The 12,343-nt window shown below is 38.7% G+C and overlaps 1 protein-coding gene across 2 annotated transcripts; it reads left to right on the plus strand.

Annotated features, from left to right (window-relative positions):
- On the plus strand, positions 1-11,322 carry LOC148890625 (troponin T, cardiac muscle isoforms-like). Of its 2 annotated transcripts, XM_089009814.1 has the most exons (12): positions 1-115; positions 185-230; positions 4,260-4,280; positions 4,364-4,382; positions 5,458-5,521; positions 5,597-5,713; positions 5,792-5,869; positions 6,783-6,884; positions 6,960-7,069; positions 7,138-7,228; positions 9,651-9,691; positions 11,165-11,322. In XM_089009814.1, the coding sequence occupies exons 1-12, from the start codon at positions 38-40 to the stop codon at positions 11,202-11,204; spliced, it is 807 nt and encodes a 268-aa protein (XP_088865940.1). In that variant the 5' UTR covers positions 1-37; the 3' UTR covers positions 11,205-11,322. The 2 variants fall into 2 exon arrangements, with proteins under 2 accessions (XP_088865940.1, XP_088865941.1); XM_089009815.1 differs by lacking the exons at positions 1-115; positions 185-230 and adding an exon at positions 1,623-2,849.
- The last annotated feature ends 1,021 nt before the right edge of the window (positions 11,323-12,343 follow it).

Raw genomic sequence — 12,343 nt, forward strand, 5'->3', positions numbered from 1 at the left:
GTATGCGCCCGCCGCCATTGTGCCGCCATGTGATCCCATGCTCGCTTTAAAAGCTTCTGAAGGATGGACAGCGGGGAACCTTTCTCATACTCCACCTCATCTCCAGAAGCGACCGGTGAGTCTGCAGTTGATGTGTTTAGGTTGTATTCATCAGCATACATAACTTTTTTGGGGCTTTGTAAAGGTGCTTTGTTGTGCAATATGTCGGATAACGAGGAGGCCTCGTATGAGTGAGTACATTGAAAGATGGCGATGCAGTGGCATGAGGGAGACATGGGTGACTAATGCATTGTTTTGTGTGTGTTGTCTTGCAGGGAACATCGTAAGTTGATTGGCTCATAGTAAATACACAATACTGCATGTCCTTACCAGAACTCATTCACTGCCATTCCCGACGTATTCGGGAATTTAAAATATGACGTAAAGTGCCATTCCCGAATTTGTTCGAATTTTGGTTTTTCTTGCGGGCGATGCTGATAAAGGGCTGGCCAGACCTCTGGCAATGATGTTTCACTTCCAAGAGGGGGCAGAATTTCCTTTTTTTCCATGTTAGCGCGTTGCTCCAGTTGTTAAAGCACTATATAAACCAATATGTATGTATTGCATTGTATTTTAGATAGCCGCCCTCATTTCAAGCTCATATAACTCCAGAACTATATGATTTAGGAATTAACTTTTTTTCTGATGAAAGTAGAGTGTCTAATGATTCTTATGCTGTATTGAATGTTAATGTAGTCCTAAAACTCAATATTCCGTGGGTCCTGAGTGACACTGACAAAAACCCTGGCACTGGAGTGGACACATTTTTGCAAGTCCGGCAGTGAATGAGTTAATATTGTGACAGTGTTCTAATTCTGACTTTAACAACTATGCTTTCAGACTAATGACTCACAACGATGATTATTTGTTTTATATTATATTATAATAATAATAATACATTCCATTTCTAAGCGCCTTTCAAAAATCACTTTACAATCACAGGATCCGTTTTTCTATGGGTGAGCAGCGGCAGCCATTTGCGCCAGCGTTCACTCCACCCGGAGTAACACATCAACAAAGTTATTAAAGGAAGAGGAAAGAAAAGAAAGAAGTAGACAAACAAAATACAGGAGCAGCTGGAAAGCCACTCTCGCAGTGCCATCTTAAAGTCTATTAGACCAATGCTAATTTCATACATTCAATTGTAAGGGAATGCACATAGAATGATACTTAGATACGTCCATAAATTTTCTAAACTGCTTCATCCTCACAAGGGTGGCGGACATGCTGGAGCCTATCCCAGTCATCATCAGGCACTAGGCAGTAGCTGGTTTCCCGCCAATCACTGGGCACACGGACACCCATTTCTACTTACGATCACAGCTCAGAACAATTTAGAGCGCTCCATTAAACTGCCACGCATGTATGTGGAAAATAGATTTTATATATATATATATATATATATATATATATATATATATATATATATATAAAATAAAAAAATACATTCTTAATTTATATTAGGCAAATAATAATAATGTTCCATAGTGTTTATGATCAAATATGCGGATCAAACCTCTGAAGATGGAGGACACTGATTCACCATGGTGAACACTTGAAGGGAAAAGCTGATAAGAAAAGAAGAAGAACTGTTTATGATCATTAAAATGTGCAGTGTTAACTACTGGAGTGAAATTGCAATAGCATGATGTCAAGTGCTCTCACGCATTGACTGTACTGTAGCTTGTACGGCCTCATTATGTCACATTTGCAACTTCCGTTTCCTGATCTTTGGTTCTCAACATGTTGGCACAATTCCTTCAAAGTGCTGCTCAGTGATTTGCGCTAGCATGTTGGGGGCTTTTGAGACGGCAAAGCTTCCCCTTGCCAGTCATCTGCGTCTGATTTTCCTGCCACTTTATTTGCCGCTTTGCCTACGTAAGCCCGACGCTTAGCGCGCCACGTGCAAAGCCGCCGGCTTCTCTGTGCTCCTTTGCTCTTTTGTATTTTTGTCCTGCTGCCACTGCATAAGCAGCTGTGCCTGTCCACCGTGCTGACCTTTATCCCCTCGTGGATGCATCCTCTTGGTTTTCATCCGCCATGTCGCATACTTTTCAGCATTAAAATAAAGCAGTGACGTTCAGTGCTTATAGTGGCTTGAAAAGTATTTGGCACTCTTTTTGACCTTTTTCTCCAATTCAATCTTTAAAAATCAAAAATATATACATACAGGTAACATCCGACTTACGACCGAGTTCCGTTCCGACCAAACGGCGCAAGTCAAAATGGTCGTAAGTCGAAGTCCATTCAAAATGTTGAATAGACTCGGAAGCTAAATGACTCGCAAACTCCCCCCCTCTGGTGCCATCACATGGTCTATTGCTGTGTGAGAGTGAGATGCTATCTGGCTGTCCAAAATTGTCGTACGCGTTGCCAACATGCGAGCGCGTTGCATTGCCAGGCGTAGAGATAAAATTTTAAAAATAGGGTCGGGAGGGCGTGGTCATAAGTACGGGTTGTCGTAAGTCAAGCTGGTCGTAAATCCGATGTTACCTGTATTTTAATTTGAAGAATCCCTACCACGTGGAAAGTGACAAAATTTCGGATTGCCCGATATAGAAGCATCGTGGTTCATGAAGTTGGATACAAACTAACAGTTTTCAATTTTATTTGACTCTTTAGTTATAAGCATTGTTGTCGGTAAAAATGGGTTTGCATTTTAGATTTGTTTTTATTCATTTCTTCTCAATGTCATCATCATCACCAAATAATGATGTCCTTTGCTGCTTTGTTTGCTGCTTACTCTTCATGCTTGCTTTGCACAGAAGAGGAAGAGGAGGGAACTGCAGAAGATGAAGGGGTAGATGGAGGTAGTTTCGCTGCAGCACTATATTTCTTCTAACACGTACACCGTGGGAAGAACCGTGGGCGGGGCATGTGGGTGTATACACATTGATTTTGTGTACTAATATTAAAATATGGCAGATAAGTATTCTTCACTTCTTATAAGATGCATCAAAGACGAGATAATGACAAATGTATGAAGCACATGCTAATTATATATCTCCAAACGATTTATTTATTTTATTTTGATCAGAAATCATATTACACGTTGACAAAAATTATGACGGGGTAGAAAAATAGATACCACTCCAGCTTAGAGCATTGATTTTCAACCTTTTTTGAGCGAGGTCACGTTTTTTTACGATGGATTTTTTTGTGGCACACCACGCACCGACTCGGCAGAATTGGACAATCAGCGACGTGTTGCCACACGGACAAATATTAAATTACACTCCAAGTCTTTACACCAGGCACACCAGACAATGGCATAATATTGGCAGACAAATATTAATAAATGTTCTTTTTATTTAAGATTTTTCAATGTCATTCAACAATTTCTCTCGGCAAACGTGGCGGTCTTTCACAGCGCAAAAATCACGGTGATATGTGAAAAGACAAACGTACTTGGGCCATATAATCTTATTACTATACTATCCCCTTGTGGATAAATCCGGAACACCAGAAATAATCATGATGCACAAACTGGATCATTCTTTTTTTTTTACTTTACATTAAAAAAAAATGTATATTTACTTGATATTAACGTATTAAAAAGTACATATTTAATTGTTGAAAACATAAATGTTTTTTAACTTCAGTATTCGTGTTGTCATTTAAACTCAATTTAAAAACAATGAACTTGTGTCATATAGATACAAATAAATGCCTCATGCAAATGCTGACTCTCCATCTATGATTTTGCGTCTATCTATTTTTGCAGAGATGTTTTTCCCTGGTTATTTTTAATGGCGTGCGCTTATACACACACGCACATCTTCATTCCATGACAGCCCTTGTCGACATGGCAGCTGCTTGCTTCTTTTCTCACTATACTGTTGTCTTCCCATCCCATCATCCGGGAAAAAAAAAAAACCTCTTTGTTTAAATGTGAAACATACAACACGCAAAAGGCAACTGCAATGTAATGTCTGTTTTAATAAAATCACCCCCTAAAGCTAGCAATTATCAAGTTTTGATTGTATTTTCATTGGCACTGGCAGCGCTTCATCATCAAAGCAACTCAATTCATTCTGTGCCTGAGAACTAGCAGATCCAGGCAGATGGTGCATGCAGAAAAAACAATATGGTACATGCAGGACTGGCAAACTCCTTCATTAACATGAGGACAATTCTACAAACTTTGCATTGAGCGCAACTAAACCTTATGAAATGTTTTAACCCCTTGTCTTTCGTGATGCTTGTGCTCCGTTCACTAGATGGAGACGAAAACGAGGACGGTAAGAAACGCTCACAATATAACGCACAATGTTTTTTTTAATTGATAATATTTATTTATTTTTATTTTTTTTGCATGGAAAAGATGCTAAGATGAAGTCAAGGTAGGAGATGTTTTATTCAATTATATGATTGAAATTGTATTACTATTAGTTTTTTATTTTACTTGTTTTTTTTTCTTCATTGTTTTTCTTCTTACCGGACCTTGCATATGCAGACATGCAAGAATTGTAAAACGTTTTGTTGACGTTGTGTGATCTATGTTCTGTTTTGATGTCCGGAACAGATTATGTCCAATGTACTTCAACATTTGACCATGTTTTCCCTTTTCTAATTGTTTTAAAAAAAGTTTAATAACAAAAAAAATGTATTACGCTACAGTGATACCTCAGCTTACAAACTTCATTGGTTCCGAGAAAGTGTGTGTCAGGTGAAACGTGTGTCTTCCAAACATTAATTTCCCATAGGAAACCATTAAAAATGAGAATAATCCGTTCCCAGGTCCCAATAAAACATAATTTTCTACGAAATAAGACTTGAAATTACACAAAAATATATCTTATTTTATGTATAATAAATGTGCTCTTGGATTGTAATTAAATAAATAAACTGTACTATATAATAAAGTCATTTTATTTACCTTTGTGATGGTCGATGTAGTTGCCTCTTGATGACATCCGAGTGAAGTTGCAGTGCTTTCTCAGTGATACTATTACCCTCACTCACACTGCCCCCTGCTAGCTGCTTTTCGTGAATCCTAATCAACATAAGTTTTTCAGCTTCTTCTATTGCCTGAGACCGTTGCGTAGACAACACAGAAACACCCTTAGCCACACATAGCAATGGTCGACTTAGCGTACTGGTACCCCGCCGAAAACTAGTCCGCCAGACATTGTGGCGCTCCGTGTGTTTCACGAAAACTAGTTCATATGCCAAAATTATATTCTCGCAAATTTAATGTTTGTAAGGCGAAAAGTTCGTTCACTAAAGCATTCGTAAGGCGAGGTATCACTGTATGTATTCTAAATATATTGTTATAGATTGTTGGCTATTTATTCCATATATTATTACAAAATACATATATAAAAATGCAATAGATAACACATTTTAAGACTTTCTTATACTGTATATTCCACTTTTTTTGTTGTTGTTGTAGTAATGATGATCATTTGTGTTCAGGCCCGGTTTTGTTACCAGTTTGTCTACCCCCAAAATCCCGGAGGGGGAAAAAGTGGATTTTGATGTGAGTTGAGTTTAATGATGGCTTTTCCAGGTCACGAGTGATTAATTGACGGCTCACAAATGCATATCATCTCAGGACATCCACCGCAAGCGCATGGAGAAAGACCTGACGGAGCTCCAGACATTGATCGAGGATCACTTTGAGAAGCGCAAGAAGGAGGAAGAGGAGCTCCTCAGCCTCACCGGCCGCATCGTGAGGCTCCCCGTTGCCTCCGGGTGACATCATCAACCAGCGACAAGCTTTCATTTCTCCTATTTTGTGATCCTTTAGGAAAAGCGCAGGTCCGAGAGAGCCGAGCAGATGAAGATCAGAGCGGCGAGGGAAAGAGAACGACAAAGCAAAATGGCCGTAAGTTGAGTCTTTCGTGATATGTTTTAACTCATTCACTGCCAAACGATGTGCTAAAAATGTGTCCACTCCAGTGCCAGGGTTTTTGTCATTTTCACTCAAATTGCAGGACCCACAGAATATTGAGTTTTAGGACTACATAAACATTCAATGCAGCGTAAGAAACCTTAGACTCTCTGCTTTCATCAGAAAAAAAAAAGTTAATTGCTAAAGTATATGGGTCTGGAGTCATAATAATAATAATAATAATAATAATAATAATAATAATAATAAATTTCATTCATAAGCATTTTTCAACTCTCAAGGTCACTTTACAGTCACAGGATATATTTTTTTTCTGTGGGTGGGCAGCGGCAGCCGTACGCGCCAGCGTTTACTCAACCCGTAGTAACTCAAATAGATTGAAAGCTAGCTAGCTAGCTAATAAATAGCTAGCTAGCTAATAAGCTAGCTAGCTGGCTTCACTCAACCCGGAAGTAACTCAAATAGATCGAAAGCTAGCTAGCTAGATAATAGCTTGAAATGAGGGTGGCTGTACAAAATACAATACAATACCATCCATACATATTGGTTTACATAGCGCTTTAACAACAGCTAAAGCTGGAAAAAAAAGCGCTAGCATGAAAGAATGGGAATTGATGTGAAAGACAAAAAACACTGCCAGAGGTCCTGCCAGAGCTTTATTGGCACCCCCGCAAGAAAAACCAAAACCCGAATAAATTCGGGAATAGCAGCGAATGAGTTAAAAAACTAATTTCTTTGATGTTGTTTGTTTTGGAAATAACCTCCAGAGTCAACCATAAACCAAAAAACTATCAGTGCTAAAAAATGCAAAAAAAAAAATTTCATAGTTAAGCATTTTAACTAACTTATGAATATGTGGTTTATTTTTTTTTTTTTTTTTTTTACTCAGGAGGAGAAAGCAAGGAAGGAGGAAGAAGAAGCCAAAAAGAAAGCTGTTGATGACGCCAGGAAGAAGTTGATCCTGAGCAACCTGAGCTTCACTGGCTATAAAGTAGCACAACATCATTATCATTATTTTTGATGTGTATTTGACGTTTCTCATAATTTTTTTTCGGTTGGGTATCAGCAAACACAGACGGGAACCAAGCGACAAACGGAGAGAGAGAAGAAGAAAAAGATACTCAACGACCGCCGCAAGGAGTTGGATATTGATCACCTGAGGGAGGACAAACTCAGGTGGAAATCAAGAAATAAATCAGTCCATCAAGCAATCAATCAATATACGTGTGTCGGGGTCTATGCAGGGAAAAGGCCAAAGAATTGATGGATTGGATACAGCAGCTGGAGTCAGAGAAGTTTGAACTTCAGTACAAATACATGAAGCAGAAATATGAGGTGAGGCAACAAGAGTCCAACATTCAAAGTACAAAATGGTGTACTTTGTAAAATGACTTACTTTGTGCATTTTGTATCTGATACATGTGAGATCTTTTATAGTCAGGAAACAATGCTGCAACACGTAACGACACCGGCGCGGGGAGATACGGGTGCCCCGTCGTCGAATTGTATTAGTATTTTTATTTTTTGTCATCTTCTGCGACGTTATTCTGTACTACACTTCCCCCATGTGGCCAAATCATGAACAACAGAAGTAGTGAGCAAATTTGCTTTATTATTTCCAAATCTATTTAATCGTGCCATTGATTATTTTTAAAAATCTGCTATTTTCTCTTTAAAAAATCGTATTTTTATTTTATTGGTTATTTTGGAGAAAGTAGGGGCGTAATAATCTCCATTCATTTTATTGGTAAAAGACGAGTTGACGGACGGGTGACATACGATATAAACACGGTCAAATTAAACCCAAATCTTATGGCACCATTATAATAAATGACGGTATTTTCTACCTCATAAATTAAGAAAACTAGTCTTTGTAAAATAATGTTTACATTGTGCATTGACTAAACAGAACCATCCCGACTACTCCATATTAGTGCCTTGTTAAACTGACATTGACAATAAATGTTCCGTTATCTTGGTCTTATGATTGGAATTGTCAATCAGCATATAAGTATTACTCACTATGTATTTTTTGATCATGTATTTATTTTTGATCGTTTATTTAAGAACACTGCAGATTAAAAAATACATTACACATAAATACAAAAAAATATATACAGTAAACAGTATCTTCATGCATCATGTAAATGTGTATAGTTGACGTGATATAATTGGCTTCGTAAAGTACATTCATCTTAATAACTGTATCACTGATGATGATTTTACACGATGTATTGCAATAGGTTATATATAATCAAATATATTCATAAAATATCGTCGTCGAAACACACAAGCGGAATAAACAACAAAAGAACAAGAATTTCCAGCGGTCAAACCCGGAGGCGTAGAAACCGAAACAAATAATCGTAATTCCGGCCGTAAAAAAATATCAAACTTTCCAATGCAGCCAGACCAGCTTGACATGGCTACAGTCCAACAGAAAAATGAAAGAAGCAAAGACACCGCTGTAATTGTAAGACTTAAACGTTGCTCACGTTGTTTTAACTGCGAACAGCAAACAATTGTTATTGCGATGCAGCAAAACACAAAGCGCTGCGGACCTAAAGCAGAGCAAACAAGTGATTGAATCTAAATGATTACTTCATGCAGCTTTCAAAATAAATAAATAAAAAACACTGAAGCCGAGACAATCGTAATTTACCTGTGGGCCATGCTGACAACCAAGTCATTGTTTGTTTGTTTGTTTGTTTTTCAATTGAAACAAACTGCGACGCCGCTTTGACCAGTTGAAGCAAACGCTAACCTGTCATTGTAGCTCCGCCCCTCTTCAAGCCCCAGGCCAGATCAATCCAACAAAGTAAAGTGAACGCCACACAAATGTGAACTGTGGTTTTTGTTGACCCTGATCAATCAATACCGGGCCGTGGAGCGGTACACAAGACTTATTTTTTTTGTAATATTTTATTTATTATATAGCAGTTTTAAAATGTTCTACATACAGTACAATTAGACCTCAGTTTTCGAATGTCTCTGTTCTTGACCAAACCGGTTTTTGCACAAAAACTTCGAGTTTTTTTATGCAGTTGTTAAAGAGCAATATAAATCACTATATATTGTATTGAAAATGAGTCGAACGGTCTTTAATTTTGAAACGTATTTTATTTTGACATGACCGGATTCTCCTCTCAGTTACGTCTCCTCATTTAGTGCCAAATTTTAACCCAGGTAAATTCCAAATGAGTACACTGTACTCAGTACAGTGTGTTCATTTGGAATCCACTGTGTACCCAGTACAGTGTTTACTCCATTTTATGACCAATTAAATTTTCCAGTTGGGTGTATTTTAAACATCGACATTGTCAAATGACCGATCTATAGAATTCTGTATTTTGTTGCATCTTGACAGACTGCCCCAGTCATAGGTTTTTTATACGCAGTCATTGACACATTTGCTGGGTGGGGAAACCACTTTTTGTTATTTGTCACTCCAAAAATGTCTGCTTAGCCACAATAACTAACAGGAAGCACAACTGGGAAATCAGCAAAATTTAGCATCTGGTACATGACAGATAGCAATATTCTGATATAACTAACATGAATTTAAGCAGCTTCTTCCCCCAAGCCATTAACTCTTTGAACAGTAGCCCAAATGGAATTGTATAGTGCCTCTTTGCAATTTTTTTGCTGATGATACTAGTGCAGCGTGTTCGACCGGAAACAAATTCCTTGTGTGCTCTACATACTTGGCAATAAAGATGATTCTGATTCTGATTCTGATGAAACTGTACACATTCAGGTGACTGTGCTGAGGAACCGTGTCAGTGACCATCAGAAAATGTAAGTCGAGTCAATATTTCTACTTTTCACGCAAATAATGAGTCACGATTTCGAGATGCTGATTGGATCATTTGATAATTTCATGGCCAAATAAACAGTGTGGGGGTTTTAACAAGGTAGTGAGCCTCATCACAGCTGCGATGGACAGCTGACACTCTGCTAAGTGGGGGGTACATGGGGGCAAGAGTGGACCACAAGTGGCAGACAGAGGGGGTCAAGTACAACAGCTGAGAGATCTTGAGTGCAACCTGATCATTTGGTGACCCCAACACCATCCAAATCATGCTCGACTCCCCCTGCAGACACCGCCGACTCACCTCATTGTGTCATTGTTGGATCTGAACGAGTATTAGATTAAAAATGACGCTGACTTATTAGCCGCTAACTATTAACAACTGTTAACTCATTCACTGCCATTCACAAATTTATTCGGGAAATGAAAATATGACGTAGTACGCCATTCCCAAATTTGTTTGTTATTTTCATTCTTGGGTGCCGATAAAGTGCTGCCCAAACCTCTAGCAATGGTTTTTTTACCTTCCACAAGGGGGTAGCATTTCCCTTTTTTCCATGTTAGTGCTTTGTTCCAGCTTTAGCTGTTGTTAAAGCGCTAAAGAAACCAATATGTATGTATTGCATTGTATTTTGGACAGCCGCCCTCATTTCAAGCTCATATAACTCTAGAGCTATATCATTTAGGAATTCACTTTTTTCTGATGAAACAAGAGAGTAAGATTTTTTACGCTGCATTGAATGTTTATGTCGTCCTAAAACTCAAACGTCTATGAGTCCTGGTGTCACGGTATGCAAGGTGGTGAGGGTGGTGGATCCCAAAAAAAGCAGGCAGGAGGGAGCAGCAGGTTGTAAGTGACAAATTGTATTAAAATAAAGTCGGCAGGAACAAAATCTAAAACATCAAAATCATCTGAACAGAAAAATACAAAGTATCAAAGAAACCCCAGAGTAAAAGTCTGCCAAGATGAAAAAAACTTGATAGGGTGCAGCAAACACAAACACAGCATACACTACAATGCAGTACACAATGCAATGACCTGACACCGAATGGTCGTGCCGGGAGTCCTTTTAACTGCCACTGATAAAGACAACCATCACCTGTGCAACTGAGGGCGGGGCCGACAGCACTACCCGTTGGTCGCCAACCAGAACTTGACAGTCTGCCACTGATCGGAACGACCAACACCTGTGCAGGTGCAGGCGGGGCCGACAGCGCCACCCGTTGTTCGCCAACTAAATCGTGACACCTGGGATTTGAGTGACTAACAAAAACCCTGGCACTGGAGTGGACCCATTTTTGCACGTCTGGCAGTGAAGGAGTTAATCACATTGATACATTAAATGTTATTTAGGTGGCATATTTAGTCAAAAACATCCCCCCCCCCCATTTCACTTTTGTTGCTAAGCAGAATTGGCCAGACAATGTTGATGTGTGCTGATTTGAACTTTGTTTGTCAGTTCAAAGGTCAGCAGTAGCAAGCGAGGCCTGAGGAAGTAACAACACAAGAAGAGTCTTCATGTTTCTTCATCGGTCGCCTTACTTTCTAAAAATAATAAATCATTTTCATGATTGCCTTCCAAGTCAAATTTCAGCATAAATAAAAGTGTCAAAATGACATAGTTTGTGTCTGCGTGTGTTTCTTTAACGTGTGAGAAGTAAAAAAAGGCTCTCATGACATATCATCGTCAACGTCATTCCTCTTAATAATTATTGTTGGAATTCAGCATCGCCCAGTTTAATGAGTGCCAATCAGTTTTTCTTTTGATATCTGCTCTCCTGTAACTTAACCGTTGGGTGTTGTACAGACTATGTGGACGACTACGTTGTAGGTTTACTGAATGTGCATTTCCTCTATTTTCAAATTTAATGTAATTTCATATAAAGGCTCTATATGACACAAGTTAGGTATCATCAACACAAATATGCACACATTTGTGATAATTTGTATTAACAAATTATCGTGTCCACCATGAATAATAAAGGCACACAACATTTGTTTCATTTGAGGTTTTCATATGAGAACCCTAAACGACTGGGTCTAACTCAGTTGAGGATTACTGTCCTGTGGTTGGTACAGGATTACTCATGGGACATGGGATCACAGTACAAACATGCCATCTGCCATGTTTGAATGCCATATGAAAGGGGAAATTATATAGCAGTTTTAAAATGTCCTACATACAGTACAATTAGACGTCAGTTTTCGGACATCTCTGTTCTCATGCTCTTGTTAAAGAGCACTTAATTGTATTGAAAATGAGTCGTACGGTCTTTAATTTTGAAACGTTTTTTATTTTGAAATGACCGGATTCTCCTCTATGTTACGTTTCCTCATTTGGTGCCAACATTTAAAGGACAACCGACACCATTTTTTGTTTACTAACTGACATCATTATAGCATCTAAAATACCCAAAACACGCGGGCTGATATTTTTAGTCAAATGCATAACGCCAATAAAAATGACTTGAAGTGTCCCAAATCTGCCACAAAATGAGCTCGGAACTGGGCATACCATATTTTCACGACGATAAGGCGCATATAAACGTCTCAGATTTTTTTGAAAATGTGCGGTGCGCCCTGTAGTGCGGACGTATTAGAGGCCACCATGAGGCGGACGTGGTAGAGAACATGAGGG

This window comes from Hippocampus bargibanti, linkage group LG12 (assembly GCF_051943395.1).
Source record: "Hippocampus bargibanti isolate YZ-2025 linkage group LG12, ASM5194339v1, whole genome shotgun sequence".
Classification (NCBI taxonomy): domain Eukaryota; kingdom Metazoa; phylum Chordata; class Actinopteri; order Syngnathiformes; family Syngnathidae; genus Hippocampus; species Hippocampus bargibanti.